Source organism: Gallinula chloropus (genome assembly GCF_964237585.1).
Source record: "Gallinula chloropus genome assembly, chromosome: 1".
Classification (NCBI taxonomy): Eukaryota; Metazoa; Chordata; class Aves; order Gruiformes; family Rallidae; genus Gallinula; species Gallinula chloropus.
Window position 1 is genome coordinate 131712605 of NC_140085.1, and position 16157 is coordinate 131728761.

A 16157-nucleotide genomic window follows, 5' to 3' on the forward strand; every position below is an offset into this window, starting at 1 on the left:
GTGTAAAAGTAATGACTGATATTAAGTCATGCAGAAGGACAATGGAGGTTTAGTTGCAGCATGTGCTTTGTTGATATGTCATTGCAATATGTAATTTCAAAAAAAAATCTTCAGTTTTAAGATAAGTTTGTCATATTCCTTCTGTGAGCTTAATATTTTCTGACTATTTTATTACTCTTGTGCCTGTTAAGGTTTTCCTGAAATTTCTCATGGTATTTTTAAAGTTTTCACTTTCTTTTCATAGGTGAAGTTTTTGTGCTGAATGATGGTGGAGAAGTTGACTTAGATTTGGGAAATTATGAGAGATTTTTGGACATCAATCTCTATAAAGATAACAACATCACCACCGGGAAGATATATCAGCATGTCATTAATAAAGAAAGACATGGCGATTACCTGGGAAAAACTGTTCAAGGTGATATTTTTAATTCTGTGGGATAGTAGACCATTCAGTCTTCACAAAAGAATGATCAAGAATGAGCTCCTTGCTGCATAGTCTTACATCTTGGGAAGGAGAAAGAAATATGGGTGTTCTTGTAATGCTGGGCTTTGGGGTTCGAGGAAGGGAGGAATCGAAAAAGGAGCTAGTAGTTTCCTTTTGACTTTGTGCTCGTTTTTCCTCTTTTGTATGCAAAGCCTGCTATATGGGCCTGAACTAAGATATGCTTGTCTTGCTTTGTCTTGCAGTTGTTCCACATATCACTGATGCAGTTCAGGAATGGGTAATGAATCAGGCAAAAGTTCCAGTGGACGATGACAGAAGAGAACCACAAATCTGTGTAATTGAGGCAAGTATGGAACCTTTTAGGATACGTATCTATAGTAAACACAGTGAAGTAGCTTGTTTTTTCTTTGCTACTTGCTGTAGGTCAGGCTGAAAATTTACGGAGGGCAGCAGGGCAAATAATGCATTTTATGGTCTTTGATTTGTTCTGAAAATGATAGGCAGGATCTTATCACAGAATCGCTAGATTGGACAAGACCTTTGAGATAAGTCCAACCATACCTGTCCTCTACCAAACTGTATCCCTAAGATGTCCACCCGTCTTTTAAACACATCCAGGGTCGGTAACTCAACTGCCTCCCTGGGCAGCCTGTTCCGATGCCCAACAACCCTTTTGGTGAAGAACTTTTTCCTAATGTCTGATCTGAACCTGCCCTGGCGCAGCTTGAGGCCATTCCCCCTCGTCCTATCACCTGTTGCTTGGGTGAAGAGATCAACACCCATCTCTGTACTATCTCCTTTCAGATAACTGTAGCAAGTGACTTGAAAGAAGGTTGTAGAGAGATGGCTGTTATCTCTGCAGCTTTTTTTTTTAACTTGACTGCCTTCTAGAATACTGCTGAAACTGAGCTGCTTGAGAGTTTGTTAATTCATAAAATTACAGCAGCCAGTTATTGTAATGTGAAGTATCAGTTCTGAGGTACAGATGTTTGGCTGAAGCTGCGTACTGTTCATTGTGTTGATGAAAGCTGTGTAATGTCTGAAATCCCCTATGGTTGGTAGGAGAGCTTCTGACACCCTAGCTTCCCATATGGCTTCACCATGGGCAACAAGATGGACATTTAATGTTTACAGGTGTTTTAATCTGTTTATACATAACATCAGATATGTATGAAATTTAACATAGGTTACTTTTCCATTTTCTGGAGTTACTTTTAACTTTGTGCAGAACATCACCAAGTTAAGTCATTAACAACAGAAGTAATGAGTTTCACCCATCCTTAGAGGGGCATTGAAGCAACTGGACGAAAGGCAAGGCAGTCAGTAATTACTAGTATTACTATTACAGTGCAAAATACAGGAAAAGGTTATACCTGAGGATTTGACAGCCGAATACATCACAGATTTAATGGTAGAAGTGACCACCATGATCAGTAGTGTGAGAAACTTTGTGACCCAGGCCACAGAATTGCTTAATGTTTCTTGCACACAAGAATCTGCCTTGATTAAAACACATTTTTTGGGATAGCTATAGGTTTATTTTTTTTATGAACTACATAAATCAAATACTTAAAAAAAGTAAAACCAATAAATACAGGTGTTCCACAAGAACATTAATAAGTGATAAGCTTGTCAGTGCTTTAATTTCAAGTTTTTAATTTTCTCTTTCCTCTGTGTAAGGGTTTTTTCTTTTTTGTTGTAGCTCTAGCCTGATAAAGCATTAAATGTCTGAAGAAACATATTTTTTCCATGGTAAAATCCTGAAGGAGCTAGGCTGAATATGTGTCCCATACAAATGTAGTCAGAAGTTTTTCTGGTATTGGATGGACACAAATACGCAATTCTGTCAAAAGCCACTTGGTGGCATAGAAACATCATTCTGAAATACAACTACTTCCTAAGACTCTTCAGCGCTTAGTCTATTACAGTCTGTATTTGAAAGACCTCTAATTTCTCTCTTTATAAATAAATATTATCATGGACTTATTCTTTGGTAATAAATATTTTAAATTTTATAACTGGAAATATTATTTCTTATTGTACACATGGCATTTATTGGTGTTGTAAAGCTATCATAATACTGCTAAATGTCTGCATCTCATTGGTTGCAACTGTTCCTTAATCTGACAGCCAGGAAAACAGAAAGTTTTTCTGTACAAAAAACCTTCCCTTCAGCTTAACTATTACTTAATCATTCACCTCTCTGAAGGCAGAGAAAACCAGTGAGTGTTTATTATTCAGTAGCACCACGTGTCTCCCACGGGAAGCTTATCTGTGTGCCGTAAAGCTGCATAGGAGAACTGGAAAACTGTGTGATGTTTTCCACAGGAAAAGGTGCAGAATACGTGACAACTCTTTGCAGAGTATGCCTGCAAATTTAAATTGTCATTTTCCTAAGTTGATTTCAGAAAACTTGTTGAATGTGTGAGATGCAGAGTGTTTTGTTTTTTTTTTTTTTCTTTCTGCCACTGACAGATCCAACCTTTCTTTTTCAGCTGGGTGGAACCATTGGAGACATTGAAGGAATGCCATTTATTGAAGCATTTAGACAGTTTCAGTTCAAAGCAAAAAGAGAGAACTTCTGTAATATCCATGTTAGTTTAGTACCACAGGTAAGTTATTAAAATTAATAAAGTAGATTTTACGCTTTCGTGTTGAAAGGTTTTAGAGACACACAGGTGAAACCCAGCCACATTGGGGTAAATGAAGGTTTTGGTAATTACTGTTATCAATGTGAGAATTTGTTTCAGTGTTCTAAATTACAAAAAGCTCCAACCCTTATCAACACTAATTTATCTGGAAAGCTAAATATACTTGTGTTTTGCACTGGAAAGTGCTGGTACATTACAAGGCCATTAAGAAAGGCACTCGGTCTCTCTAAGGTATGATTTAAAGTTCTGTATCTTGGAGCTACTGCTACAAGATCATACAAATTACTTAAGTCCCTCTAGGTGGTGGGAATCCCTGGGTGGCATAGCATTGGAAGGCTCTGACGTGCAGAGTGCTGGGCAGACCATGTACTGTAGATGAGTCCCCCCATTTTGGGCATTTGAGCTAACAGATAATTTTATTTCAACGAAGCAACTGCATCTTTTTTTTTGTAAACAGAAAGGATGGTCCCAGATGAACTTGTTGTCACATCCTTAGGTAAAGGCAAGGCCACGCAGATGATGTGATTGTGGATAGGTGCTGCTTTTAACAGGCTCCTCTGTTGCAAGGGGCTGGCTGGGTTTGTCCTGTGGCCAAAGGATTTGTGTAGCACAGGCCTGCTCAGCCTCAGGTGAACTCCTCCATATACGATGGTTTTCCAGTCAGTATCAACTTTCTGTGCAGGGCTACAAGTATTTTCCCATTCAGACTCCAAATTTTACTTCACAAATAGGTTTTCTTATTGTTTTAAGAGGTAAATATTCAATGGGAGAATTTGGTAAGCAAAGGTGGTGATGTTGATCTGGTTGTATAAAGAGAATTATTAACCATTGTGAGTATGTGTTAGAGGAATCATCAGTAATCAGAGGGATTGATTCTGTGTATTTGAGAACAGAACTATTTACTACAGCTGATTACTTCCAAGGACAGTCACTGGAGGCTTTGTGCTATGTTGGACATTCACTGTTTAGTAGGAAACTCCAACTTTTAAAATATTCCTTTTTCTCCTACTTGACTTAATTATATTGAAATGTTTTCCTCTTTAAGAGAAAAATCAAAATAACCCTGATGTGAGTTAGGGCCATTTGATTTCTTCACAGAATTTCTCATATAAGAGCCAGTTCTGTTTCTGGTGTCTTGTGGTTATGTTTGGATATGCTTACTTCCTGCAAGTATTATTACTTGCGATGACTTTTATCTTTTAACCCATAACTGCTCTGTTAGTAGATTTTAGTTGCTATCTGAGCTTTCAAAAATCTATCTTTCCAGCCTAATGCCACTGGTGAACAGAAGACAAAACCAACACAGAACAGTGTTAGAGCACTGAGAGGTCTAGGCTTGTCTCCAGATTTGGTGAGTAAATATAGATATATATTTATCAGTCATCTAGTATTGTGCTTGCATAACCTGTGTTCAAAGTGTAAGCTTTAGTCTCTCATGAGAGTTTTAGATGATGTGCCATGTATACACTGCACTGCTTCACTAATGCCACAGGAAATCAGTTTACTCAGATTTACTCTTAAGTTCATTTAATTCAACTAACTCCTTGCAATATCTTGGGACTTGTACCTGTGTCTTCCTAAAGCAATCTTTGTAGAAAAATCATTCTGCACTGCTGAAAATAACTTAAAGTATCAGTTCAGTTAGTGGAAAAACCTGGAATGCTTCTGCTTCTTACATTCTCTCACAAATTTCTTCTTATGCCTGATAAAGAAGCAGCATTACTACGTTTGAAATACTTTGAAATATTCCTGTTTGGAAATATAAAATGTGGGGGTGAATCTTCAGAGTAAGGTTCCTCAATTCCTTTCCTGTTTTGGACTTGCTCTGTGTGGTATAGTGAGCAAGTTTCACCTCGTGCCAGTTGGCAAATGATGATAAATGCTCAACGCCTTCCATTCTCTCTCCTCAGTGCTCTGGTAATGAGTATGTGCTTATTATGTGGATGCAGCATTTGCCTCCCTGGCACTTCCTCTTGAGAGCAGAGAGGAGACACGAGTAGATTGTGGTTCCCTGTTGTGATACCTGTCTGCTATTGGAGATGTTAACCTGCTTGGTCAAGTGCTGGTAGTTCACATTTATGCTATGTAACTCCCTGAGCTGCAGCTGAAGACTAGGGCTGCTTCAGGAACAGAAAAGGAGAGTTTTGGTCTCTTGTGTGAGGCTGCTTGTTAAGTAAAAGAATATTTTCCATAGTTGATTCTGGCAGTTGTTGAGCAGTTTCCATTCCCATAAAGTCTACTGGGAGAAAAAGCTTCCTAGCCTTAGTAAGAGAGAATAGTCACTGCTTCTGTATAATATTTACCTCCTCAAAAAGGAAAAATGGTTCTTAAAAGGACAGTCACACAACTAAGTCTTGTGCTGCTTTCTGATTATTTTTTTTAATTATTGCATTTTATGTTTATCAAAAAGCATTATACCTACAAACCCAATGGCTTTATAAATAGCATATGTGAGGAATGTCTTGGGTAGCTTCAGATTTTTGCAACCTGGTAGCCGTAATCAGCCCTTGGAGGGAAAGACAATGCTGCTCTATACTGCAAGCCTCAGGGTCTAAATTTCAAAATCCCTCCTGAGGTGCTAATTGCATATAGAAGGTTGCATTTAATTTTTGAAGGCATTTAAGATAATTGTCAGTGCCTGACTTACTCCCCTCTCCCCCCTACCCCTAATTAATTTTTAAAAGCCTCCCTAAGTGTGTGTGTGGAATAAAAGGAAAAACAGACTTATCTAGTCACTTTCTCACATCTTGAGTGTTTTTGCCTGGGGGGCAGTTCAGGGACTGCCAGAAACAGCTGCTGTTGGCCACTGAAGCACAGGGAGATTACACTCTGAGCAGAGCATCCTGGCACTGTTGTCAAGATGCTTAGGCACTGCTTCAAGAAAATCTTTAAATGTTTGCTCTCTTGGGCAGGGGCCCAAGGCCAGGACAGCACATGGGGAAGCTCCTAGGACAGCAGTTGGGAGAGCTTCCTTTTGTAAGCTGTGCTGCCAGGCTGGCTGAGCTCAGCTTGCTTGGGCTTGTTCTTCATACCCGCTGCCTCGCCGTCTGGTCTCGGGCTACCCTGAGGTGGCATGCTGGGCCAGTCTGAGCTGCCTATGGGCATATGGGAGCCTTTCTGTTCTCCACGGGGTGTTGTAAGTGCTTATGAAAAAGCTCTATCCGCAGATTTAATGGACTTTGTTATAGCAAGTAGAAAACTGATGATATGCTTGTCAGTGCTGCCCTGTCGGTGTGGTTCAACCCAATAAGCAGCTGAACATTTCAGAGCAGCTCACCTGCTCGTTCCTCCCACCCCCAGCGGAATGGGGGAAAGAATTGGGGTGGGGGAAAGTAAAACTTGTGGGTTGATACAGAAAGAGAAAATAATAATAACGATAAAAATATGTAAAACAAGTGATGCACAATGCAGTTTCTTGCAACCCACTGACTGATGTGCCAAGGCCATTCCCAAGCCGTGATTGTTTCCCTCAGTTACATGCTGATGTACCTTCAACCTGGCAGAGCATGGGAAGCTGAAAAGTCCTTGGCTTAGTATAAGCATTACTTAGCAACAATTGGAAACATCAGCGATTTATCAACATAATTCTCATGCTACATCCAAAACACAGCACCATATCTGCTGCCAGGAAATTAACTTTATCCTTGATGAAACCAGGGCACCTATTCAATTGAATCGTTCCTTATCTTTGTATAAGATCCTTCTGTGAGAAGAATCTTCTTCACTGTTACTGTAGTTCTGTATTTTCATGCTGATTCTGATGTTTTGATTTCTGTGAATGCATTAACTTTTAAAATTTGTCTCAGTAAAATGGATGATGGATTTCAAAGTGGATTTAATTGTGCTCATACTATCAAGGTTTATGAATTTTATCTTCAAACAGTACCCAGTTTTTAAGTATATGGTATGCTTAACTGAATACAATGTACAAATTGTTTCATAATTCTTTTTTATTGTTAGAATGTGCACTAATTTTTTCTTATACCTGCCATTGTTTTTCTGTTTCTAGAATTTCTTGCAAGGGTTGGAGAAGCTCATCAATAATCAGTGTAGCTAAGCTGTATTCTAGCAAGGTGATTAAAGATCAGCTACGAGTTTCTAGACAAAAAAAAAAGATCTTAACACATTAAGTATAGTTTCCTTTGCAAACGATGGGGAAAATAATAAATTAATCTTTTAACAGGATCGTCCTACTTCCTGTTATATTTTCAGGATTCAAAGTAACAAGCAACTGAGTAATCAGTGGGTACATTGATAGTGCAGTTCTGCATTTGGAGTTAGTTGCTGAAGTTAATAATTATGATTTAATTGCTGATAAGATCACTGTATTTATTTTGATTCATCATATTATTCATACTTACAGAGCTGCTAAATTTTAAGTAAAGACTTTTACAATAGTAGCTATAAAAAAAGAACATGCTGAAGCAGCATTACAGAGAATGACAACTGAAGAGTAATAGAAGTGGGTCACTGTGGGCAGGTAACTGATTTACTTTTGCCTTACTAGCATATTATTTGTAGAACTCCAAAAAGAAGGGAAGAAGAAAAAAAGGCTTGTTTGTGCTGTGCTTCCAAAGGAGATTAATTTCTCCATGAACAGTATGGAGGATCTTCTATTTGCCTAGTAAATATTTAAGATTTTCCCTTTTGTTACGACAGATTGTCTGCAGAAGTGCAAAACCTATAGAAATGGCAGTGAAGGAAAAGATTTCCATGTTTTGCCATGTGGAACCTGAGCAGGTCAGTACTTTAATATTTTATTCAGCATTGCTTAAAAATGGTAAAGCATGCAAATATTTCTTTGCATTTCTGTTTTGAACTCCAGGCTCTTTCATTAATATGTAATAGTTTTTATAATTTTTCTCTTGCTGTCATGTACACCATAGCACTTGAAAAATATTGGGAGTTTATATGTAACATTTTATGTCAAACAGTCATTAACAATTTAAATGCATGTTGTGTATAAAGTTAATAAAAATAACAGATTTTGAATGCATGATTAATTGTTGTATGCAGTTTTGAAAACTGTGCAGTTTCAAGCTATAGTTATTTTCCATAAACCATCTCAAGTGGTTACAATAGATGAGCAGCAAAAGGTGGGTAAAGCTGGCGACTTTGCTATGTCCATAGAGTATCACAGCCACATTAACACTTACTGTGATAGTGTAATAGGATATTCATGCCCTTTAACATGCTTAGAACATCTACTGTGTAGTTATGTATCCTTTTATAATTCATATCTGCTTTTGGCCTTAATAGTTTGTGATGAATTGCTATTAAAATATTAATTTTGATAAACCAAGTACTCTAGTATTTTACAAGTGAGAGCATTTTACTCTTTAATGTAATGGCTAGTATTAAAGGGATAATAGTTGCCAACAGTTATGCTCTATTGCCAGTATGCATCAGGGTTGGCCCGTCTCTCTGCAGGTGTGTAAGAAAAAGCTTTTTATAGTAAGATTCCAGATGAGAGTGTAGAGGGCAGTGTGGCCCTCTGACTCTCCCCCAGCCAGCCCCCCACCTTCCATCTTACTCTCTGTGGAAGAGGACGCCCTTGCGGTAGATTCTGGAAGACCCTTCAGAAATGTCTGTGTGGTTCCTCTCCAGAAAGAGACAACTGGAAGTTGAGTCAAACAAAAAATGGTGTGTGCTTTTTTGGCAGTGTCAGGCTGTGTGTGAGCACACACATACCCAGATTCCAACTGCACTTATTACGCCAGTCTAACTGGGCCAAGAGTCCCACCCACAGCTGAACTTCCCCAAGAGCCACCTGACAAGGAGGAAGCTGTCTTCATGGCACCTTTTTTTCCAAGTTCTGCCTCTTAGAGCAGAAGCTCAACAGTTGCATCAGTCACAGCTTTCATGAGAGGGGCTGACTATGATCCCAGTCAGAGTGCTGCACTTCTCTTACACTGTTCTGGCGAGCTCAAACATCTCTCCCCTGCATTGTCTAATATACGTGTGTCCCTAGGGGTTGTACCCAGGGGACTGAAGTGCTGCTCAGTGCTGTCCTGTGGTGTAGCCTTATTTTTGTATTTCCTTTTCATAACTCTACTCATCAGAATTCTGCAAAACTGTTCTTAAGTCCCTTGTGTGTCTTAAAATTAATGAACTGCTTCTGGATTTCAGAAAACATTGGCCACGTGTCTATATATTCTTTAGAATGATCTTGGATTTCCTGTGACCCAAAGGATTAGATGTGGCATGAGTCTTCTTCCTGGAGCTATGTGCAGTGCCATTAGAGAAGAAATTGCAGTTTAATTTGGGCCTAGAACAGTGGTTTACAATCTCAAGGTGATCCATCTTTTCAGACCACCTTTCCTCTTTGTTTGCTGATGTAGAATCACAGAATAGAGATTGGAAGGGAAATCATCTGGTCCCCCCTGCTCAAGCAAGGCCATCTAGAGCCTGTTACCCACGACCATTATCCAGACAGCTTATTAGTATCTCCAAGGATAGAGACTCCACATCCTCCCTGGGCAATCTGTGCCAAGTCTTGGTCACCCTCAAAGTGAGAAAGTGTTTCTTGGCGTTCAGAGAGAACCTCCTGCATTTGTGCTTATTGCCTCTTGTCCTGTCACTGAGCAATGCTGAAGAGATCCTGTCACTCTCTTCTTTGCACCTTACTCAGGTATTTCTATACATTGATGAAATTTTCTGCCCCCACCCCTAGGCTTTCTCTTCTTGAGGCTGAGCAGTTGCAGCACTCTCAGCCTTTCCTCATAGATGAGATGTTCCAGTCCCTTGATCATTGAGAACTCACCCTGAGTACTATGTCCAGCCCTGGGGCCTGCAACATAAGAAGGAAATGGAATTGTTTGAGTGAGTCCAGAGGAGGGTCATGACCAAGGGGCTGAAGCACACCTGTGAAGACAGGCTGAGACCGCCAGGCTTGTTCCAAGTTTGGAAGAACGGTTGGACAAGCCTTGTTCCTGCTGTAGGAGGGCTGTGGTTACCTTACTCTTTTTGCTGTTGAATGGGCACTTAGAGAGGCACCGGTCAGTGTCCATGTGTACGTACTGGTGTGATGAACAGGAGTAACTGAAGGATAAGTGAGTATCCCATATGTCCCATGTGTATCAGGGAAGAGAATGCTTGTGCTCAGGATTCTGGACTCCGTAATCTCATGTATGCTAAGTGCAGTGAACGTAACTGCCAGCAGCTTGGATGCAGTTTATGAATGTGTTCTGAACTAAATGGTCCTTGAATGGACTATGTACAGGAATTAATTACACAACCTAATTCGCTATCAAAATTCTTTTAGGAGACTTTATCACAACCCAAATGGGTCTGTTAGTCATGTTCCATTCATGTTCATTCTTTCTTCAGGTTTGTGAGAGAGGGAGAAAGAAGTGTTAGCAAGTGTGACTGCTTGTGTGGCCAGATGTTCTTTTAAAACTGATGTGTTGATGGGCTTGATGAACTATTTTAGTATGATGTGGTGCAGAAGTGAAATCACATCTGGTAGCTTTTTCCTTGTAGATTTAGTGGTACCTTCAACACTGTCCATGCTTCCTGCATAAAAGTATTTAAAGATTAGAATGAACATAGAATACAGAATGCATGTAGTATAAAAAAAATATTTTTCTTATGAACATTTTTAGGTAAGCCTTCTGTTACGCTTCTTTTTTTATTTGTTAGGTGATATTTATCCATGATGTTTCTTCCACTTACCGAGTACCAATTCTGTTGGAGGAGCAAGGCATCATTAAATATTTTAAACAGAGGTTAAATTTACCTATTGATGACCAACCAAGTGATCTTCTGATGAAATGGAAGAAAATGGCTGACAGGTATTCTAACTCCTGCTGCTTTTTCCAGAAGTGGTTTCATTCCAGTTAGGCTTTTAGCTACTGTGAAGTCACCAGACTGGACTGGGGTCAGTAGCATGCTGCTGCTCAAAACTTGGGAATAGTTTGGGTTTAAAACATTGTCACTTTTCAGATTTTTAGAAGAAGGTAAAGAAAAAGCAATTTTTTTTTTTTTGTGAAGTTAAACAAAAAGCAAATGCTGTTAGTGCTTTCTTTGTGAAAACTGGTGTAATAACTAAAAAACCTGTTTTTGTCAGATACGAAAGGTTGCTGAAGGTGTGTTCCATAGCGCTCGTTGGCAAGTACACCAAACTGAGTGATTGCTATGCATCTGTTTTCAAGGCTCTGGAACACTCTGCGCTGGCCATTAATCACAAACTGGATTTAATGGTGAGGATATTTCTGGATTTTGCATTCAGGAATACTTTGAATATACTCTAGTAGCACTGATCATGTCAGGCAGTTTTAATTCATGTAGAAATTAGAAAGTGAGTCATGCAGATAACTACAGACTGGCCAAGCATATTTGTGTTTGCTTGTTTTGTTTGGTGGGGTTTTTTTTAAGAAGTGTTTACAGATTTAATTATTTTATTTGGAGCAAACTTGTCTGAAAGGAGTGCTGCAATTACCCAAAGCTGATGAAAAAGCAGATCTGATGTAAAAGCAGACTTTACCTGCAAATTTATATTTATTATGAAAGGCAGGTTTCACTTGGGCTCATGGGACTACTTATCATGTTAATGAGATTATTTTAAAGGCAGAGACAATAGATAATTTGGAGCTCTAGGAAGTGTCTCACTGGAACTAACCGCTTCTTGATCAGGAAGATCATTGATATTCAGGATGGCTGAAAAGGTCACTAAAGGCAACAAGGCACAGATGTAGCCACTGTTCTGTTGTCTCAGTCTGTCTACCTCAGAAGGAAGCAATGGGAGCTCCTAGAACAACAGGAATGCATGTGTACTACAGTGATGAGTATATGGAGTCTTGTTTACAGCAGTATTTCTGGTGTCTTTGGGGACAAGGTGGTAAGTTCCCTAAACCATGAACACAGAATATTAAAGAAGAATTTCTCATATCAGAAATGTGATAATATACGTCTGTTTGCTTCAGAACACAGGTCACCAGGAATGTAGCAACCTCAGGTGTGTTCTTCTCAGTGACTTGGTGCAGCAGGTGACTAGCCCTGTACCAAGATAATCAATTATGTTTTGTACCCTCCCATCACGGCTGGGTTCTGATGGACTGTTAAGCATAGCTGCAGCAGCTTGTGATGATGTAGAATGTACTTTTCACTGTGCCTTGTGCTGTTGTGGGCTCTGAAATGGAAAACAAACCCTGTTGTTTTCTCACAGTATCGTTCTGCTGCCTGTCAGGCCATCAGTCAGCTGCAAATCCTTCATCTTTTGCTTTTTATTGTTACTGTCACTCCAGAACTTTTTCAAGTAGGGGAGGCATGCAGAGATGCACAAATAAGCAAGTCTAAACTATTTTTACTGAGAGAAGTTGGGTCCCCCCTTTGTCTGGAAAAGGGGGAAGATGCTTTTCCTATCAAGAGAAAGAAACCAAACCAGAATAACTTAATGTCCTTCTACTCTTGTCCTCTGTAAGGTAATAGTAGAGAGACTGGTATAGCACAAACTGGTTGCTGTCTATCATGTAGAGCAGCTAGGGAACTGTTGAAGAAAACAAGGTAACTTAATGTTTCATGAGAAGAAATATTACTCTATGCACTGGGGATCTTGTGCATATAGTTCACTGCTAAAAAGTGTCTCTGCAATTAAAAGGCCTAAACAGAATTTGGGTAAACTTTATGTTTTTATGTGACTAAGCCACCAGTTGGTAAATATATTTAAAAACAAAGAAAAAAACAAAACCCCAAAATGAGACAACAAAACAATCAGAACTTCATTTAGGGAAGTAACAGCTTATGTTTTAAGTTTTAAACTGTCTTCTTTCCCTTGAAGGAGAAAAATATTTCTAAGAAATAGATAAGCTTTTCTCTACAATCTTTTTTCTTCTATGATTATAGATACATATATAGTTGGGAAGTATACAGACCAGTTAGACATACACAAGTCCATGGGACCAGACAAAAGGCATCCCAGAGTGCTGAGGCAGCTGGCTGTCATCGTTGTGAGGCCAGTCTACCATCAGCTTTGAAGTGTCATAGCAACTGGAGGAAGTTCTTGATGACTGGAAAAGGGCAAATGTTGCACCAATCTTTAAAGAAAGGGATCTGGGGAAATGGCAGGTGGTCATCCTCCCCTCATTCTTTGGGATGCTTATGGAGCACGTATGTTCCAAAAAGCTGTTTCTGTATGTGTGAAAAACAGGGGTGTGGGAAAAGCCAGAATTAATCTCTGGAGACTTTCAGATCCTGATTGGAAATGGCCCTGAGTAACCTGCTCTAATCTGACCAGTTTTGAGCAGGGGCTTGGGCTACAGACCTCCCAAGGCCCTTTTGGACCCACATGATTCTGTTGCTCTAAATACAGTGGTTTATACTGGCAACTGCATAGTGGGAATTTTTTGAGATGTGTAAGTTTCACTTTTTTTTGCTAAAAGCAAAGTTAAGGTGCCGAGTCTGGAAATGTACATTTGCCTTTGTGTGCAGCTGGCTTTAATTGTCAATTTTGCATTAACAAGCATAGGCCATGAAGGTGACCAGGGGACTGAAGCACCTCTCCTGTGAAGACAGGCAGAGAGAGCAGGCCTTGTTCAGCCTAGAAGAGAGAAGGCTGCAGGGAGACCTTAGAGCATCCTGCCAGTACCTGAAGGGGCCTACAGGAAAGCTGGAGAGGGACGCTTTATCATTGCCCCTTCTCCTGTCACTGTAGTGCCAGGACAAGGAGCAATGGTTTTAAACTGAAAGAGGGTTTAGATATTTCAATATTCCTGTGTTGTACAGGAGCTGCTTAATATTATGTATGGCATCCAGCTTGTAGCCTACCATCCACATGTCTGAATGATGAAACGTTGATGCTGCTTGAAGGGATAAATGTGCTGGCTCAATATGTTTGGCAAGGAAACCACAATTAACTTCAACTGTAATTAGTTTCTCTTTCCAACTTCTCAGCATGATAAAGTGTCTTTTTAGTTTATCCTGTAGTTTCATATTAGTATAGAATAACAACATTCCTAAATAATTATTTTTCTGTTGTATTTTTATGTCTTCTGGAGTTGGAAAAAGTAGAACATGTTTGCTAGAAGGCAGTCTTATCTGGAAAACTTCCTGCAATCTTCTTGTTGATTTCAATTCTCTGCACGCAAATGAGTTTTGTCATTTAAGATTATCTCATTTTTATAGGGGATGGACTCTATAGCAGGGTGCTATTAATTATGTTATTCTGAGAAAAAGCCTGACAAAACTGAGACTGAAACTCTGATCTTTTGTGTGCCCAGTGCAGTAGGTAGCCACCTCCCTTTGCTGTAGTGGCAACTTGGGAGCCAGGCTTATTAACCACAGTTGAGATTCTCATGCGGTATTTCTAGCAGGACATAGATAATGAGCGTGCCTCCCTTTTTACAGTTGATGCTCTCACTTCAGTCCCCAGGAATGCTTTTCTCACAGGCCAGACAATGCCTCTTTCTCCAGTCTGTGGTAAGATTAGAAAAACTGTGACACTCAAGCCAGGAATATGAATGCTCTGGCTGTGTCTTATGTGGGTGTCAGGATAAAATCAGCACTGTCCTTTGATTGGTACCCTGATTTCTGTAGGAAGAAAACCTGTGTACAGAGCTATGGAGCATTCTACTGAGTCTGCTCACCTGGAGGACTAGAGGCAGGCAGAGCTTTGGAGCTGTGTGCAAAGAAAGGGGCATGCATTACTGGAACTACAGCAAGTTTTCAGTGAAGTTGTTACGGGTTTGTTGGGAAATTCACTTGAAACTCTAATATGTTTGTCTTAATGTAATTAAAAGTTGATTATATAGTGTGGAAGAAATGACTGGTTTACTGCTTTTCTTTTTTTTATTAGTACATAGATTCTACAGAACTTGAGCGTTCTACAGAAGTGGAGAACTCAGTGAAGTATCACCAGGCATGGCACAAACTGTGCAAAGCAGAGTAAGTGCCCTTGAGTATTCTGTGTCCCAGATGCAGGCTGTGATATCAGTGGTCGGTGCATCCAAACTTCTGTTACTTATGTAAAGGGATGAATGTGCGTGGTTGGCGACAAGCTTCAGACGTGGAAAAATTAATGGTATCAACTTACATCCTCAAACTTTGGTTTAATTTCTTTATAGACAAGTGACAGGTTTTTCTTTGTTGTTTTGGGGGTGTTTTTTTTTTTGGTGTGGTGGGTTTTTGGTGGGGGTATCTTTTTTTTTTTTTGCATGGATAGCTAGTCTTTCATTACAGCCAGGTCAGTTGTCAAAGATTTTTCTTTGCCAATGTGCATTATAGTAAGATTTAGTTATAGAAAAGCTTTCTAAATGCTGGTGGCCCTTCTGCAAACGTCTCTGTTAAGAATCATTGTCAGGATTTCAGTTTGTATTTGTAAAGGTGTGTTGTCAAGATACATTAATTTCTTCAGTATCGCTTCATAGGCATACATTTTTGTGTTAAGATACTAGAGTTGAGAATATCTTGATAGTTTATTTAAGCAATGTTTATTTAAGCAGTAGGGATTTCACTGTGAAGCATGAGGTTGATTAGGTGAGAATTGGGATGGGTAGATGAGACAAATATCCAAATTTAATAGTATATGTATTCCTAATGTTCACACAAAACATGCCTTTCATGTGTTGTGCTTGCTTTGTTATAACCTCAAAAGTGTTTCTGCAGTTTGTATGGACTTCCCTTGCTAGCTTGGTTCTACATGTGAGTTGCTTTGTTTATGGCTGTCATTGCAGTGGCATTCTGGTCCCAGGAGGGTTTGGAATTAGGGGAACAGAAGGCAAACTCCAAGCTATCTCCTGGGCAAGAACAAAGAAGAAACCGTTTCTTGGTAAGATCATTAGAATCAGGAGTTACTGTGTTTTGGAGGTATATAGCAAGCTAATTGATAGCAAGCTATTGATTTGATTTAAAAAAAAAAAAAACAAACCAAAAAACAAAACACCCAAAAAACCCCAACACGACCCACGAAAAAGCAACACATGCTAGGGAAGCATCTGGTCTTAGGGAGGTATGGGGACTGTTGTATTTACCTTGTCTGTAATGTCCGAGGTCTCAGTCGTGTCCTGCATCTGCCCTGTAAGGAAGGAAGAAAAAGACCATCCCTACTCCAAAGGTTTTATTTGCAA

General features: G+C 39.5%; 1 protein-coding gene across 1 annotated transcript in view; it reads left to right on the forward strand.

Annotated features, from left to right (window-relative positions):
* CTPS2 (CTP synthase 2) overlaps window positions 1-16157 on the forward strand; it is a 71268-nt gene that overhangs the window by 5685 nt on the left and 49426 nt on the right. Inside the window, exons 3-11 of the mRNA XM_084269844.1 lie at window positions 245-415; window positions 688-788; window positions 2941-3057; window positions 4364-4447; window positions 7756-7836; window positions 10738-10889; window positions 11165-11297; window positions 14888-14976; window positions 15765-15859. Of these exons, the coding sequence (XP_084125970.1) occupies window positions 245-415; window positions 688-788; window positions 2941-3057; window positions 4364-4447; window positions 7756-7836; window positions 10738-10889; window positions 11165-11297; window positions 14888-14976; window positions 15765-15859 (1023 nt within the window). The remainder of the gene's footprint in view (window positions 1-244; window positions 416-687; window positions 789-2940; window positions 3058-4363; window positions 4448-7755; window positions 7837-10737; window positions 10890-11164; window positions 11298-14887; window positions 14977-15764; window positions 15860-16157) is intronic.